Source organism: Macrobrachium nipponense, chromosome 4 (assembly GCF_015104395.2).
Source record: "Macrobrachium nipponense isolate FS-2020 chromosome 4, ASM1510439v2, whole genome shotgun sequence".
Lineage (NCBI taxonomy): Eukaryota > Metazoa > Arthropoda > Malacostraca > Decapoda > Palaemonidae > Macrobrachium > Macrobrachium nipponense.
Window position 1 is genome coordinate 127,535,090 of NC_061100.1, and position 19,453 is coordinate 127,554,542.

The 19,453-nt window shown below is 36.5% G+C and overlaps 1 protein-coding gene across 4 annotated transcripts in view; it reads right to left on the reverse strand.

Moving 5' to 3' along the window:
- The window catches only part of LOC135211162 (L-threonine ammonia-lyase-like), a 32,532-nt gene that overhangs the window by 11,873 nt on the left and 1,206 nt on the right, over positions 1-19,453 (reverse strand). For 3 of the 4 annotated variants that reach the window (XM_064244349.1, XM_064244345.1, XM_064244346.1), the window contains exons 2-5: positions 4,715-4,879; positions 2,253-2,374; positions 1,751-1,834; positions 1,360-1,491 (exon numbers count right to left, since the gene is read on the reverse strand). In XM_064244349.1, the coding sequence (XP_064100419.1) occupies positions 1,360-1,491; positions 1,751-1,834; positions 2,253-2,374; positions 4,715-4,862 (486 nt within the window). In that variant the 5' untranslated portion in view covers positions 4,863-4,879. Of the gene's footprint in view, positions 1-1,359; positions 1,492-1,750; positions 1,835-2,252; positions 2,375-4,714; positions 4,880-18,683; positions 18,984-19,453 lie in introns of those variants that run through there. The other variant, XM_064244347.1, reaches the window with a different exon arrangement.

The following is a 19,453-nucleotide window of genomic DNA, read 5'->3' on the forward strand; positions in this document are numbered from 1 at the left end:
CCATCGATTAAGTTTACTTTAGAATTGGAAAAAGACAATTGCCTCCCTTTCTTAGATGTGTTGATACATGGAGAACCATTTCAATGTAAATTCAGTATTTATAGGAAACCAACCAACAACTTAACTGGTAATCATTTTTATTCAGGCCACCATCTTAAGATCGAAACATCAATTTTTACTTCTATGTCTCTACGAGCATTGCACATTGTCAGTCCCCAAAATTTGGATCAAGAAATTGTTTACATAAAAATAGGGACAGATTTATGTTATCCTTCACATATATATATTAAATATTTGCTATAATAAAGCCCACAAAAAGTTTTATAGTGTAAGTAACACGGAGAAAGAAACCTCGTTTTTTTACTATAATAACACACTAAAAGACATGTTAATAAACAATGGCCCCAGGGGAAGCAACAACATACTATATAAAATTCCATATATGGACTGCCCCTTCTTTTGTGTCGGTCAATCTAGCAAGGGCTTAGAAGTAAGAATCAAACAGCATAAATATTCTGTCAAAACTGGGCAAACATCGTATGCAATATTCATTTAAGTGAAAACAACCACCAGATAAATTGGATTGACAGTTCAGTAATTGCCAGATCAAAAGATGTCTTATCACAAAACCATTTAGAATCTGCCATTATATAACTTACTTCCCATTGTAATTTTAATATCAGTCATGGCCTGTTTCATTTAGACCCTTGTATTTGTAACATGTTTAAGAATGACCTCAAAGATACAATCACAGACTTAATTTAAATACAAATTAGTTGCCTTACAGATATTTTCTTTGTATATGGATGTTTAATAAATGTTTTGTGAATAAGTTTATCTTGCAGAAAAGAAGGTTTTTGTTTACCAAAGGTTTGAATGTGGTCAGTTGCTACCCTGTTTAATCCTTTAATTGTCTTGTCCCTGTGTCTGAGCAATTGGACTTAATCTTTTTGTAAACCTCTTAATTGTACCCGTTACATTTGGGAAGGTTACTTATTCTCCAGGTGTGTTTGGTTCTAGGTACTTATTTCCTTTACAATCCCTATCTGTCACTTATACAACCCGGCTTCTACCTTTATTTATATATTCATCACGTTCCAAACTTTCGTGATTCAGTTTTACACACACACACACACACACACACACACACACACACACACACACACACACACATATATATATATATATATATATATATATATATATATATATATATATATATATATATATATGTGTGTGTGTGTGTGTGTGTGTGTGTGTGTGTGTAAATTTACGAACATTTTAAGTTCTTTGGATGAAACCTTTGACAAGAAGTTTTATACCAGAAAATAATGTCAAACATTTCACGCGGCTAATTACCTGTCCAGCAATAACGTGGTAATCATTGTAAGGAGATAGGTACGGCACTCGCTCCCTCTCTGCCAAGCCGCGTGCATGCTCTTCGGCTTCGAAGCAATCACAGCCGTGTTGTAATAAATTGACACCTGCTTCCTGTGAGTGGGATGGAGGTCACTTGAGGGAAAGTACATGAAACAAAGTCAATTTTACAAGTGTCTTTGGACAGCTGGAAAGAAAGAGGTGTCTGGTCCTAAGACACAGTTCTCTACAAGATTAAAAAAGTTCCAATAGCCTAACATGGTACACCGATTGAGGATCGTAACAACAGAAAATTCTTACAGAATAAGCTATGGCCAAACGAATTGATGTCAAGTATTCGATGATGGAGCGTTAAAATGTACCGCGATCTTACCAAGAGTTTTTCCTTCTTCTCACTGTCTGAACTGACTGGCACAACGACTATTCCATCGAGTCCCAGCGTCTTGCAACCCAGAGCCTGCAAAAAAGGAAGAAAAAAAATGGGATCTTTTGTGCGTTTATCCCTTTAGTGTGGATAACAGTCAGGAGAAAGGCGTTAGACTGATCACCTAGACCTGTTCAATCAAACTTGGAGATTGACGTATTCATAATCAGCACAAAATTGCAGAGATCGTGCAACTTATCAACATAGCATTACATTTTGATCGAAATTAATTCTATATAATCTTGCTCCAAACCTCTTAGCTTTGCCGATGGAAATAAGTCATTAATAAATTGTTCATATCGGTCGCCCTTCAATGAAGATAGAGAAAGAATCAGATCAAAATCAAATGGCTCTTTGCCAAATTTTGATTTAAAAATGTATCAATATCAATGTAATATGTATGGTAAAATTGCTTGTCTTGACCTATGTTTTTGCATTCATTACCACTTACGGATGCCATCCCGTGATTTCCTGTGGTTGCTGTGTAGATTTTCGACACACCTTCAGTCTTAAGGATACTCAGTTTATTAAAGGCCCCCCTTATTTTGAAGGAGCCCGTCCATTGTTCGTTTTCTGTATTAAAAAATAAAGGAAACTATTTTAAAAAAACATTGGAAGCCACTTAACCCTCTTTTTTTTTTTGCTGTTGAAAACCCTGGTTAGAGAGCTCGCTCGCATGAATTTTATGAGGCAGATAAGACAGAAGGAAGTGTCGATAATGAGAAAATTTATAGGATCACAAAAATATATCTGTATATCTGTACCCAACAAAAACAATAAGGTAGATCTATATAACTATTCCGAGGCGAGCTAGACTATGGCATTTGACTTTTTTTTTTTTTTTATATACAGTTTTACCTCCTTAACAAGAATTTAAAGTAATATTTTTTCGGCTTTCTGTAATTAACCCGTAATTTATTTGAACTCTATCCTACGGTAAGGGGGACCGATGGGAATGCGGGGTTTTGGGTGAGGTAAAACACTTAAGGGAATTATGCCTTACAACTCTTTCCTACGGCATTAGGGGACCGATAAGCGGGGTTATGGGTTGGATACAACACTTGGGGGAAGGTTTTGCCGTGTCATTGTGCTATTTCCTTTTATTTATGACATTTGAATCACGAAATACAAGCTGGAATAAGCGATAAATAAACCGATAATGGAGTCGTTACGTAGCCAAAATCCACCTATTATTACAAATGAAAATGTTTTAATTATTATTGTTGTTAAATTAAGAAAGACACCCTGAAAAGAAGACTACCGGATTAGCTCTGAGGATAATTTCAGCCTTAATAGAGTTTATTTTATGACTTAATTTAGAGATTGTTCAATCCTTTATTTGAACAAACTGCAATTTGACAAGAAGGTACTTTTCAAGATATCTTTCTTTAGTTCTTCCAGGGGGCTGCAACGTATTATTAGTGTTCAATCTCTTGGTGTCTGGACAAAACAGAAAATAGTCGGTGTTCTCCGGAAATTTCTGGTAATTTGCTTTGAGAACTCTTATGGCGCCATTGGTAGGTATGAGGAGATACTGGTGATACGGACTATATGGAGGACATTTTACTCCTGGCCCAGTAAGAAAACTTACGGATAACTCTTCGTACTTTGCCTATATCCTGTTGGTGGAATGGCGAAAGTGCCAGTCATTTCTGTCAGTGCCTTTCGAAATATTGTTCAGCAGCATGGGTAAATAAGTTCTGTCGACTTCTTGAGCCATGGACAGTCTTCCCCAGTGTATCATTCAGATAGTTTATTAGTGATCAAGCAGTTATAAAAATTGTGATCTTCCTGATCTGTGTGGCAATTTTGCAAATGACTGTGGAGTCATTTACCTATAAAAAGGGAATATAATTTGTATATATTCCCTTTTTATAGGTAAATGACTCCACCCCCTCCCTTCTCCTTCAGTCTTTTACGTGAAGATCAGTTCGAGAGCGCACGACTCGTTTCAGTTATGTAATTATTTCCGGAGGCAATAACGTAAAGAGGTATTTCACCTTCTAGAGCGTGAGCGCATTTTAACTGTTGTAACATCACACAAAGATCCAATTAATGTATTCCACAAAATAATGTTCTGTGTTATGGATGGATATGGTTAAGTGACTGAGTGCTCGAGCAAAGTAGAAACGAACAGAACATTCTTTTCATAAGTTACTGATGTCTCTCATAATGGGGGTACTCAAGAAAAACAAAGGAAGTCACTTTGCAAAACATTGCTTCATCAGTCATGGTGATATTAAGGTTTTACCTAGAGCCCTCTTAGAATATTTTGCAGTATACACCATAACCAGATCAAGTCAGCGTCCAATTGGCCATACAATGATAACGACCCTGTGAAAAATGCTTGTGAGTTAGTCAGTGGACTTCTGCTAGTACCATAATAAGAGTCGGACAAAGTTCGGCCAGATGCCCTCTGAAAGTTTAGCAAGACTTCGGCATGTGATGATTCTTGGTTCGATGTGTTCTGCAGGAATGATTATTGGTGCAATTTTTGTACAATATTTATTTTTAATGGCTGAGCAACACGGCCATGGTTTGGGTTTCTTCCATATAAGTTCACAGGTGATACTAAAGCAGCCATCAGTCAACCATCATGAATAGATAGCGCTTTATCGAGACCACTGAGGGACCTTACTGACATCTTGGTTTACCAAATACTGTGAATTGTAAAATATAAACAAACGAATATTGATGTTAACATCTGAACCTTTGTTTTTATGCTTTTAAGATTTTAATGGAAAGCCACCGTATAAGACAAATGCACAATCCGTTACCACTTTCTTGAAGTAAAACATCAAAAGGAGCTTAATTAAGCAAGTGTTAGAGGCACTATGAACATTCATGTATCCAAAGACCTAACACATCACCAAGCAGAAGTCCACAAAAGATAAAAAAAAAAAAAAAACTCACCGAGTTTAAGATATACCTCGACGCCACTGTCCTTGGACAGACGAGGAGTGTAAGCGAGAGGCGTGTGGAGAATATATTGGCGAATCCTGGTCTCGGCTTCTTCCACCATCTGTGCCACTTCCAAAGGCGTTTTCTCGATGCTACTCATCTTTGGTTCCGCAACCTCTGAAATGTAATAAAAAAAACAAGTGATTCTTGTAATCTATTGATAAGACAAAGTCAGTTAAATGCGTCCATTTGTGGAAATTCTATAGAAAAGCTCCGCGAAGCGCCATGTCTAGTACTACACAAACAAAAGACGGTAAATTTCTCTGATTATCTTACCTGCACTCAATTATTATATACATACATAACTTTCTACATTCATCAAACAACAAATTTGGTTATAAACGATATCTCCGTCGGAACTCTTATATAGAATTACCGAATAGAATATCGAAATAATTTTGAAATTACACACAATGCAAAAAAACAACTGAATCATTTTGAAAGACTAGCATTATTCAAAGATCTCGTTTTTCCTGAAAGTTTATCATCAAGATTTCTTCGGTAATTCCCCGTACCCATATAACAGAAAATATGTGGCCACAGGAAATGACCAAGAAATAGAAAAATTAACTGACGGGATTGTGCTCTTCAGAATTACGAGTATGCGTACTATAGTAGATTCACATCACCGGTGCATCTAATGTCTAGGCCAGTCCCCTACGACGCTCCTGATTGGCTGTTGATAAGCCAGTGAAAATGCTGGAAACTCTCAGTCTCTCGAGAAAGTTCACATAGGCAGGATGTATATTCCACCTCTCCTAAGAGATACGTCTTTCAAAAGCATCCCCCAGGAGAGGTGGAACATACATCCTGTCTATATGAACACACTCGAGAGACTGAGAGTTTCCAGCCCTTTCATTGGCTTATCAACAGCCAATCGGGATCGTCGTAAGGGACTGGCTTAAACATCAAATGCACGGCTGATGTGAATCTACTATAACAGGTTTATCTGAAAAATATTACCAGAAGAGATGTAAGAAAAAAGGAAGATTTTATGGCCCAAATGAGTTCTGAAGCCACTCCCGCCTAGACATCGTCATCGGTGGATCTGTAGTCTCAAACGGTTGTGTATGTTCGTCTCAGTGTTATTTTTGCATTGTGATTTCTAACACTATGTATCAGTCCTTTGTCAATGGCTTGGAAATGAAAGCCGAAACAGGTCAGGACCTACATAATGTCTCCTATTTTTTTCACATGTTAAGATTATCATTATACATATATATATATATATATATATATATATATATATATATATATATATATATATATATATATATATATATGTCTTTTCCACTCCCAAATGTAGACTACCAAACTTGCAATGTGCTATATCTAAAACCACCGGAATTGGACTTTCAGAATCACGATCTGTGCCGTGTCCCATTCACTTTCACTCGTCCTTAATTTATCTTTAATTTTCTTGACCAACAGATTATCCTCCAATTCTAAACCTGAAAAAGGCAATTTATAACCTTTCCTGACTAATTCACCTCTGAGGAACGCTTTTGCATCTGCCAAAATTTCATCCTCATCTTGCCTTTGCTCTATGAGCTGATATCCCACAATATAGAATCACTAGTAAGCACCCCAACTTGAAATCCTTCCGTATCATAAAACTTCCACTAAGAGCATCCTCTACGACACTCTGTCTGCCCTATATGTATTTGATTTTTGCATCAAAATCTCTGATGGTTAGGAACCATCGAGCTGTTTTGGGCGACAGATCTGGCCTGTTAAAAAGATCCAATAATGGCTTGTGTCTTTAAGAACTTCCACTTTAATCCCTATTAACATTTTAAAATGAGGCAAGCTTGATACTACTGCAAAGGCTTCCTTATCTGCGGTAGCCATTAACCTTTCATTTCTATCCTTTGTCTTGAATTTCCTGCTATAATAACCTATTGGATGGAATTTCCCTTCAAATTTCTGCGTAAGGCAAGCACCTATACCCTCCTGACTGGCATCAGTCACTAGTGTGAAAGGTTCGCTGAAATCTGGAAATTTCAGAACTGTGGGATTCATTAATGCATCCTTAACTTTCTAAAAAGCTACCTGTTGCGGTTCTCCTCAAAAAGGAGCTGCTATGATAAAAACCCCTTTTACATACCTCCTAAACAACCCTGCCATTCCTAAGAATGACCTAATTTGCTTCTTTGTCTTAGGGACAGGGAAGTCTGCAATTGCTTTGACTTTATCGTCATTTACTCTAACTCCCTCTTTGGATATGACATGACCTAAGTATGCAATTTGCTTCTTCAAGAAGTCACACTGCTCTAACTTAATTTTCAACCCCGCTAACCTAAGTCTCCTAAGAACTAGTTTCCTTAAGTACTTCGATTGAGTCTGTTGCAATCAATATAGCCTTCCATGTACACAAAGACATTTTTGCCTTGTATCCCGTGCAAAACTGTGTTCACCAACCTCATAAAAGTCATAGGACTACCCAATAAACCGAAAGGCATTCGCGCAAACTCGAAATGCCCCTTGGGCGATGAGAATGCGGTGTATTCTCTGCTGTCTACACCAATAGGAACCTGCAAAAATCCCTGCATAAGGTCTATTGAAGAATATATTCGACGCTCCAGAAATGATTTTCTCATTTAATTTGCGGAGTCCACGTATACTCAGACAAAACCGTCCTTCTTAGGCACAGCCAACAAGGGAAAGTTGTACGGGGACACACTTGGTCTCATAATTCCTTCTTCTTTCCATTTACTAACCTCTTTCTCTACCTGTTCCGTGATTTTGCAGTGTATATGGTACACAGGAATAAAGATGGGTATGGTCCCTTTTTCTAGATTCACCTTAGTCAGCCCTAACTTATCCCCTTTTAAAGCTACACTATCCCCAAATTTAGCCATAACCTCGCTTACAGCTTCTGTAAGTATCGATGTGCCCAATCACGCGACATCTAACAAGGCTTTTTCCTCTGCGGAAGCCTCTACATCACTTTTAATTCCCTTGGCGTTTAAAATTTTATTCACTACTTCGATAAAAAAATCTCCACTGGCTGGGAAAGTATGCCATCAGCAATACCCCGAAAAGGGTGAAGCCCTGCTGCCATATTCGTGACTTTATGCAACAAAGTATGATCACTAGCTTTCGGCATTTTATCTCTCTTAGAGGAGCCCTTAATATTTAGGATTCACCCTCACCTTAGCAACATCAATAAAGCTTATCCAGTTTCCCTCACCAATCACACACACAATGATGTATCAGTCACCAATAAGATAAATATTTCCAAAGTAAATATTTCTCGAGTCTGTGGGAGGAAAAATCTCCTTTTCCTGTTTCACGGTTAGGTTTAAACAGCTGATTGAATGGGCGTAGCAAAAGAAAGAGAGAGAAAGAAAAGAAAATAAATGGGAGATGTGTCTTTTTCTCTCCTTCTTGCTACCCGAAGGTTCCTGCTGACTCGCGACCCCAGGTGCTAAACTCAACACAGCCGACCAGCCCGAGTCTTCTGTATGCACCTACACACACTCGCAAAGAAAGAAAAAAAATAAACGCTGGGCGCTGTATATTCCTATACATGGCAATTAGAAGCAAACCTCTAAACTGTCCCTTTCATCCCACACAAAATACACAAGTCCGACAATTGTTAACGCAATGAAGAAAAACAGAAATACCAACACTTACGTTTTCTCTAGGGAGAAACGGCATGAGACACTCATCCACACTTTCGCTGTCTGTTAACTGCATTGGCATATATCTATCTAATCACACCTGTGCACGCCCCACCCACCCCGCCCCTGTTTCTATAAATGCGAGATCGATCAACTTGAATATTAAATATCTAACCTCCCCGGAAATTGCGGTAACCCCACTGTACTTATAAACCACGTCATATTCACACTCTTTGAAACATCAATGGCTTTAAAATCCCAATTCCTCAACCAGTCCATGGCTGCCACTCGTGCTTTTCAGAAAAACCCGGCTTCAGATGGAAAAAAAAAACCAGATTGCCCTATATATATATATATATATATATATATATATATATATATATATATATATATATATATATATATATATATATGAAAATCTTGTCATTACATGTTGGTAACAGTTTATGAAATTACATTGTGTCATATATATATATATATATGACACAATGTAATTTCATAAACTGTTATCAAGATGTAATGACAAGATTTTCAGAAAAGTTGCGGAAACATTTTCACCAAATGACTGGAGTTTATGCATTTCCGATAAAGAAAAGTATCTCTAAAAGATTATCTATATTTGCAGCCTAACTATAGGACTCTTAAAAAGGTATATATAGTTTGAGATCTCGTATTTGAATTCTCCATTTGGTAACACTTGTGAGACAAACTCGCCGTCCAGACGGACACTGTGTTGGTGTAAATGGTCTTAATACCTGTCTGAGACAATTATTAAACAGAGACGAACCAATAAATCACTCGGGTAAACACCAAATATAACGTCTCTGCAAGTTGCAATGTCTTTGTTGATATTATGTAGTTATGGACCATAGATACTTATTATTTACACAAATATCTTACTTCAATATAATTTTTCAAAAAAACCCAGATGCGAGACAACAAACCCAGATCTGGGTGTAAGAACCCAGGAGTGGCAGCCCTGTCAGCCACCTGAATTCTGCTGACTTCAACACCTTTGTCAGCAATAAAGCGACAGTTGCCAAAAAGTCCTGAATATAATCTTTTTCCTAATATCTATATGATTTCCTAAATCCTATACAACCGCCCCAGCCTCTTCAGAAACGTAATCCATAGGCTTGATTGATTTCCCGACTGCCACCACCTGTTACAGGTCAGATTTATTTAAAAGAAATAAATCCTAAACTAGTAACGTGACCTACCTGTAACGTTCCCAGCAAGATGGCATTTCCATAGCTAAAACCAGTCGTTAAATCTAGGCTAATTCAAACTCTTGAGACAAAAAAATAGTCTTTAATTTTCCAAAATAGTTAACATGGAAATTAAAGAAAATAAATTTAAAATCCCCAAACCATGAAACACCATTACTAAAATTGTAACACACTTTTCTCGCTGTCAAAAAAAGGACATCAGTTTTTCTCAAATAAATGTCAAATAGAGAATTCATTTTTGGTAGTGACAAACCGAATCCATCTGTAAAAGAAATCACAATAATCAAACAGAAATAAAAGAATAGATAAATGTCCCATGAACCAACTAAGTCTTTCCTGCACTTCAAATCCCTGCACAATATTGGCAAGTTTTTCAGTCTTTCTTTTCACGTTACCTTTTCGATGGATCTTCTAAATGCCTCCTTGACTTTTCAAAGTCTCTGGCAACCACCACGAAAGTTTGTTGTCTAATTGTCCCATTAATCACCACACTAGGGGATTATATTACCATTCATGTGCTTATACAAACATAGGCACCCTAATGGATGTTCAAATGTACGCACGATATTTTACTCATGATTTCAATGTACGTGTGTTCCTTAAGTCTCATGCACACAGCCGATTTGGCGCACAAACTGACTTTCGCATACAACTGCATTCTTCTTATGTCACGGTCATACGACTTCCAATCAACTAGGTCAACTTGAGCAGCCTCCGATCTTGCTTAAGGGCTTGGTAATGTTATGACTGTAGATTTCCAACTTCCTGAAGTATTCACTGTTTTCAAATTTCCAAAACACTCGAAGCTGTACTGTACGCATTCCAACCTGTCTGCGTCATCTGTTGCCGAACTAATTTTAACTATTAACATACCAGTGTCTTATATATATATATATATATATATATATATATATATATATATATATATATATATATATATTTAACCAAGATTCTTAGATCTCGGTACTTATATATCAAAGGTAGCAATGGACCAGAGCAGCAGGCACTGGCACCCTTACCCCCCCCTCTCTCTCACTCTCTCTCTCTCTCTCTCTCTCTCTCTCTCTCTCTCTCTCTCTCCATTACCTAAGGCCATTAAATCAGACTCGAGATCTTACAAAACTACCATTTATTTAAGAGCAAAGTATTAGCTAAATAAACTCAGGTTCTTAACAAAAAGATTAAATGATAGGTTGAACTCAGATAACCCTCTCCATATTCCTCCTACAATAACCAACATCATTTTAGTCATGAAACAGGAAAAGTCACAACAGTCCATAGTAACACCATGACACATTATTTAAGCTCCCATATCAATTAAGTCAGTTCCCCTTTCTCAGATCACTTCCTCTTTCTCAGATCAGTTCCCCTTGTTTCAGATCCGTCTGTTAGAAGACAGGAGAACACCTTGATAAGCACAAGATTATAAATTAAAATCAAAAGATCATATGAAATAGAACATCTCTGAAATAAATATTCAAAGTACAGACAAGCCACACTTTTGGCTGAAAATAAGTATGCTTACCCATTCAACACAGTATTCACAACACTTCTCTCAAAAGTACTTTTGCAGAAGCCATCTTGGCTTCTGCCGCCTCTGTAAGGATCTCTCACCTTGGTTACCTTAAACTTTCATATGTAAGGGAAAAGCTCGCACACACGTACGAACTCACACACATTGTTCACGCCCCAGTACTGCCTCAAACCAGTTTCAAAAGGTACCTCTGTATCAAGCGCCCATAGTGACAGGACATCATGCCATCCAAAAAGATACGTCAGCATTCCTAAGGTTGTCACTTTGGGCACTGTCTCTAAGGAGAAGCTAAACGGGTGACCCCTACATTCTAAGAAATGTCACAGCACATCACATTACAACGGTGTCTGAAACATATTGTCTTAATACATCCCTCTTTTTATGTAACAGGTGCTTGGCCAACCTGGAATGCTAGCACCTGCCTAGCCATAGCTCACATAAAACAGCTTATACATATAAAACACATTGGCTGGCTCATTAAACATCATGATAAAAATAACTGCACGTCTCTGGCAGTGCAATGTCTATCACACATTATCTTGAACAGCCTGTATCTGGGCTATAATAACAATTGATTGTAGAAATATCTCCTCATCATGAACTTTCTCACGCTCCCGTGTGTCTGCAACTGCATAGACTCATGAAACACGCTGTAGAAAGGCAAAATGTCTCCCCGTGGAAGACAACTGACGACCTCCGTAGTCCAAAAGCGCCGTAAAACCCCGTAGACTCGTAGAAACTCTCGCATGTCGGCACACATCAGCAACATACATCTCCGCAGTAGTTGATGGCCGTCTTGCTGAAGGCATAGGGGAACGATGCTTATGGTGTTTCAGTATGTCAGTCATGTCATTGGTCAATTAAAGAAGAATTAACCCTAGACATACATCTGTCAAATAATGACCTCAAAAATTCTAAGAAATACTAACTGAACACTTCCCCAATTAACCCCATTATTATAACTACTGAACTAATTTCTAACTACAACTCGTGAAGGAACTTCATAAGATCGCTAAATCATAAATCACTATTATAACCCCGTAAAGAAAATATTAAATTCTCCAATTTAATTCTCCAATAATATAAAAAAAAAAAAGCTCGCCCACCTCACACATATATCAGCACAAAATCTCTACGGACTACTGTCATCACATTTAAACTCACCACTACTCACAAGAACAAAAAAGATAATGAGCCCGAGTAAAAAAAGCTTAACAGAACCAGCCCCAAATTATCACCAAAAAGGTTCTCTCAAGCTCTGATATTTCAGTAACCCACAAAATCAGTAAGAACTCTTTTACTGCTTAAATAATTAACCTCTATGAAATATAATGCCAAACACCCCTTCTATCTAATTCACATACCCCAACAAATTATATCTCCTGTCTAAAATAGAAATGCTATGTAAGCTTAACCCCAATTACGAAAAATCTCGTAGGAAAAGAAAAAAATAATAACAACAATAACAAGTGAACTTTCCCCCATTACAAAGCGCACATAAGGGAAGAAAAAAACATATATAATTCAACATTTTCCTCAAAATGCAATATGTACCATTACGGAATTTGCTACCGCGACAATCCCATCGACCAGAAACAACCGGAAACAAACCCCTTAAACAGATCTTCGTGGAATGCCAAAATCAACATCTCCTAGAATAGTGCAAAACTCCGAGTAATCAACACCGAAGGAAAAAGTCAGCAACCGGACTCACCACAGCATTATCAGCAAAAATCCAACTGTGAACACCTCAGGTGCTTCGAACTGCACTACAGATTTGTCTAGTCAGACTTGCAACATCAGAAACCCATTATTCTCCAAATATTTTATACTAACACCATCTTCTCCAAAAAGCCCCCTAAATTCTATACTGACATTGATAAGCACATTTCACAAACTTATCTCCAGGATATCACCAAAGTCCTCAAAAATTGTCTTCAAAGACATAACTCCCCCATGATATTACTACAAGTATATAAAACAAATTATCACCTATTCGGGATATAAACCACAGTAAACCACAATTCAACAATTATATGCCGCCAAAAATAACCACTGGTGAACATAAAAAAATGCAACATCTCCATAAAACCACAATGCAGTAATGCCACTCACCTCCATTAGTCACAACACCAAAGGAACCACAAAACCCCCTCTATGGCTCGTAAAACCACAAAAATTCAGCTCCAAAGATCATAACCACAGAAAAAATTCACCACCAAAGATTATTGCTACCCATATATCACCATATTAATAATAATACCACCCAGGCAATAAAAATATTCCCCTCCATTTCACTAGCATCCACACATCACCATATTCCCCTCTATTTCACCAATAACCACATACGGAATAAAAACCAAGTATCCCAAAAATTGTTATAACTCCAAGCAAGGTAATCCAAAAATGAAACTCCGACCCCCAAAAAATGCACTCAAAGCATCTAGCTGATACACTCGAAAATATTGCCACATATCTCCTCTCACAAGGGTTTCCATTTGCCCCAAAATAACTGCAAAAATAATTGAACTAAACATAGCTCTCACCACCATAGGCCTAAACTCTGGACTATCTCCAACAAAATAAAAGCATCTCTAAGGAGCTCAGTGTTACAGTTAGAAATATAAACTCTGAGAAGGGCAAAAACTTGGCAAATAAAATTGCCCAGGAATTCTAAACAAAATCATAAATGTGCCATAACTCATTACAACCAAAACTCCAAATCCAAAGTGTCTAAGCAAAGGCTTCCCCATATTCACTACGGCACTGGCCACCAGAAACTTAATCAAGTTTCCTATCTCTAGCAAAGTTGCCACAAACACAATTGTGCAAGAGGCCAACAATTTCCGGAACACAAATATCCAGAAATAAAAATCTCTTTGCAGCATCAAATGGCTGAAATTATAAACACATTCCCGAACAATGATTCCAAGTCACGAACTGAGATATTAAAAATCCACGCAAACTGTTCGGAGAGAAATAAATTCAAATTCGCCCATGATAAAAAAAAACTTACGTCAGCGATGGCTAACGTCCAAAAGGGGAAAAGAAAAGTCAATGGCACTATTAACTGTTCCCGTGACACCTGTAACATCTGTGACTCACGTAGACTTCAAGGAAAACTTTAGGCTGTCACAGAAATCCAAAGAAACACCCGGGCAAAAGAAGACCGGTAGGTATTCTCAATTTGACTTTTACCATAGTCTTGAAAATGGGTACTAACACAATATCCTCCGATAAAACACCATTAAATTTGTGGTTAGTACCTCCCCATATTCACAAACATCACCACCCTTACTATTCATTACAAGCACCCATCAGTACCATCAAATTCACCAATCTCACCACCCATAAATCATTGTCACATTCACCAAAATTATTACCACCTTGAACTCTAATATAATCCCCGTAAATATCTCCTGTAATAATTCTCCGTAAACATCTTAAAATATCTCATTAAAATATCTCCTTAAAATATCTCCATAAAATATCTCCAGTATCACCAGTGTGAGCTTTAATATTACCATTCCCACATAACTCCAGTATCACCAGGCACATCACCAATAGCAAATATTCCCCGTATCCCCAGTTATAATCATGTCCTCTACCATTGCGTAAAGGCATTCTCTAAAACGTAAGGAAAACTTGCACCACATTCATATTCATTTTCTCTTTACTCAAAAGAAAGAACAAAAATCATTCAAAAAGAAACCCTACGGGCATATCACATCATCCCTCAGTGGCTGTCAGCTGATATGGCATGGCAATGACACTTTCTTTTCAAGGCCAAACTCACCCCCTCAACCCCGGCACAAAGAAAAAAAACTTCACCCTCCCGTTGGCAATACCCCATGAATCACATTAGTCTCCCTTTGCTGGCTATTCAAAAAAAAAAAAAAAAATACGCTGAGTACGTATGCATGATCGAGCACTGTCTCCAAGAGCCAAAAAATGCATTCCAAGCACCCCAAGAACTGAGTTGCATGTATATAGTGTATACATCCCTCCTCTTTTTATGTAACATTTTATATATATATATATATATATATATATATATATATATATATATATATATATACACATTTATATATATATATATATATATGTATATATACATTTAATATATATATATATATATTATATATATATATATATATATATATATTAAATACACTATGATAATAATCATTTTAACATGTGATTCGTTTTGTAAGCTTTTATTGTACCATACATATACGGAGGCGATGGAGAGGTCGGACTCAATTTTTTTTATGAGGCTTTCATTTCCTTATAAAAACTTTCTCACTTTCCTGTTGAAATCACTGTTCATTTTGTCTGACGGGGTTTCATTTAATTCTTTGTATGTGTTATCATCAGTCAAAAGACTAACCATTTTTTCTATATACTCATTTCTTTTCAAAATGACATGAGTACCTGATTTGTCTTTTTTTGTCTTGTGTATATATTTTTTTTCAGACCATTGATGGCAACCACAAATGTTATGGGGACATTAGTGGTGTCTGACTTTTTCACAGTTCCTAAGATCACTCCTTTAAGTATGCCCACTTCTTCGTTATTGAAATTACTTTGTCCTTGGTCAGTGGCTTGGAAATACAGTCGAAACCGGTCAGGACCTACACCCCGTCTTATTCACTTGTGGTAATGTATAATATATATATATATATATATATATATATATATATATATATATATATATATATATTGTTACAAAATTATCATTCTCGGTGTCTGAAAATCTGTGGAAGTGTTTCTGGCACTCCTAAAAGGCCTTGCAAGAGAACAGAACCATAACAAACAATCTATGGCTGAAGGCCGGTATCAGTGGAGGGAAACATTTATGTAAAACTGTAGAGATTTAGTTTAACTGAACTATATTTCCATTAAATTACTTGAGTAAGCAAGTTACCCCTTAAGGGTGACAAGGACTCGAATGGGTCCAGGAATTAAATGGAAGGCAGTTAATTGCAGGTCAACTGGGACAAATGGCTGGGAAATGATCCAGGCACAGGAATAAGGTTTGCGCACAGTGGTTTGCTGAATGGTCCTGGCACCGCTTCCAAGGGATTCCAAATTTCCTATCACAACTAGGCAAGATATTTGTGTCTGCAGATAAAGTTCATTCACAGGGACATAGAATGACTGGGAGTTTATACAGAAAGATATATTGTGTTGTTTAATTAACTAAGGGATATTTAGCATAAAATAACAACGTTACTTCCAGCTGTAGCGGATGCTAGTCTAGGTGGGAATATCACAATTAGATTTAATATCCCTAATAGCATCACAAAGGGAATTATTTACAGCATCGATGGTAGAAATGGGGAACTACATTACGACAATCAAAATAGGGACTGCGATGCTGAGCCAATAGGGGGAAAGTCACCGTGGAAAGAATGAAACGGAAGTACAGACAAGAGGCAAAAAAATGGTAACTGACCGCTCTCGAAATTACTCCATTACAATATCTGGACAATCGTGGTCTTGTTTCTTCTGAATTGCTGATCAGGGGCAAGCACTATAGGCTGTAAAGGAATACGTGGGTGTCCCCAGAGGGGGAGGGAGAGCGAGAGGGGAGAGGAGTGAACACAGCTACAGCTCGGGATGTTGTAAGATCGATCGTTCATTGTCTCCTGGATTTATACCCTCTCTTATGCTCTCTCTTCCCAACATGCTCTGCTCAAGGTCATCCATTTTCTCCTTTTCCCTATAAGCCTAAGCTTTGCCCAGTGTGAATCACGGGGCCCTGCTGCATTCCTGCAGGTATTAATTTGAAAGCCAACCAATTGGAAAGGACAATAGAGATTCAAAGAGAATGGAGGCTGGCGAAGAGGGGCAAATGAAAAATGTCTGAATTTCTTTCTAAAATTAGTTATTTTTCCTTGGTTCTGGCTTAAATCCTGAACAATGTATATTTATATATATACACATATATATGTGTATGTATATTTACATATACATGCCTGCCTGTGACAAACTGCTCTTGACCCACTACCATGTTCCAGCACATAGGCCTTATAGAAGCACGAAGTATTTTTCAGGCCTAATTCGTCTCCTTCCTGTAAGACTGAACTGGATTAAAACAGAATTTTGCCTTCCATTGTCAAGAAACTCTTCTCCGTTTCTTATTTTTCATGGGTCTTTACCCAGCTTTTGATTGATTTTAGCCTGCTCATTAATTTCAGATATTCAGATAAAGTTCTGTTGGTATGCTTGGTCATTTCCTGTGTTGCGACATAATTTCTAATTGTTGAGGATATGGGGAATTAATAATGAAATCTTGATGAGAGAACTTCAGTGAAAGCGAGATCTGCTTAGTCTTCACCCGGGACAGATGTCTCTCCGTCCGCTTGTATATAAACACTCAAATGAACCTACGAGCTTAAACGTAGTGTTTCCTCCCTCCCTTCAAAAGTAGTAGCTACAGGATGTAATAAGCCCTAATACGACTTATGTAAGGAGTCCCAACTAACATATATATATATATATATATATATATATATATATATATATTATATATATATATATATATATATTGTGTCGAAGCGTGCAAACATCTGGTCATTACACTAACTAATCAAATTTTACCTCACACCAACCAGACTCCTGTGTCTTCATTACAGATAAACTACGACTGATTTCTCCAGAGGCAACAGTGATCCCTTAAAAATCTTATTAATCATGCAAGAAAATTGACTAAGTTCACTAAAACATGTGTGAGGTAAATCTTATATGAAATTAAACTAATTAAAGGGTATCACTCCATCAAGAACTTTAAAAGATTAAGTATTTCCCTGGTTCTAACTCATTTCAATAAAATTGAAGGAAAACAGCTCAATTACCACTCTATATTTCTACCTAAACAAAATCAAATATACTGGTGTATTAATGAGACACTCAGAAAAATTTTAAATACAAGAGATATATTACTAAACTCAAAATTTATAAGTGAAATTCACAATCTCAGGGAATTTAATATTACTTGAAAACAACACAAAGTATAGTTAAATCTTGAATTAATTATTAATTTATCAAAAAATCAAGAAATTAAATTATTCAAGTAAAATTCAAACTGTTAAGTACCAATTAAAATTTGAAAAGAATTCTAAATACATGCAAATTAATTCACAAGTTTTAAACAACAATTAAAATTTGAAAAGAATTCTAAGTAAATGCAAAGTAATTCACAAGTGTTAAATTCAATTAAATATGTAATGATTAATTAGTAAAATAACTCCTAAATTAATCAAACCAAATGTGAATTCAAAACACAAAAGAAATTTGGAAAACACCAAAATTGCAAAAACACTAAGAAAACGTTAATCACAGAATAAAAAGAAAAAAGGGATAAATAAACAAAGACAAAATGGATAAATGCAAAAAAAAAAAATCACCAAGAAAATGAGAAAAAATGGTTAGAATTCCCATGGAATAACCTAAGTACTTTCAGTTTTTTAAGTATACTTTTTAAGTTTAATTTTAAGGGCAATAAAACTTCTCCTGCAACACATTACCTTGGTATACCAATTATATTTCTGCTGCAGCCTCCAAAATTCACTATATTCCTCCAAAATTCACTATATTCCTCCAAAAAGGTGCAGTTACACACTTTTGCAACGTCTGCTCAGATTCCACATATAATCGCTAAGAATGAGATAAATCTAGCTCAGATTCCACAAATAGATACTAAGATTTAAATAAATCTAAAATTTATAAGTGACCGACAACTAAGTATAAAGTCTTTACGTTAATGTAAAATCAAAATTCTCTCGTACGGGAGAGAGAGAGAGAGAGGGAGGACCAACTCGAATGGCCTCTAGATTAAGAATGACAAAACTGCTCTCTCTTGGTATGGAAACTGATCAGTGCTTCTGCCTCAAAATGGTTGTAACGTCAATCAGGCGTTTTGGGGTCAGGTATCTATCTCTAAATCTTTATAATTCTTTTAAAACGACAAATAGAGAGAAAGTATGATTACAATCATAAATAATATTTATTATTACACGATTTCAGACAATAAATCTCTGATAATGAAGGATATGATTATAGAATTTTCTCGAATGAAATAAATTGTCATTTCCATGAGTGACGTCACAAATTTTTCCACTTCAAAATTGAAACTATTTACAAGCCAACAAATCGAGATATAAGAGTTAATTTATCAGCAATATTGAACAGTTTCAATAAAAAAGAATCTAATTACTAAAATGAAATGAAAGGTATGAAACATACGTGAAACGTTTAGGCAGTATCCTTCTAGAACGGTCTTATGAAAGATAAATGC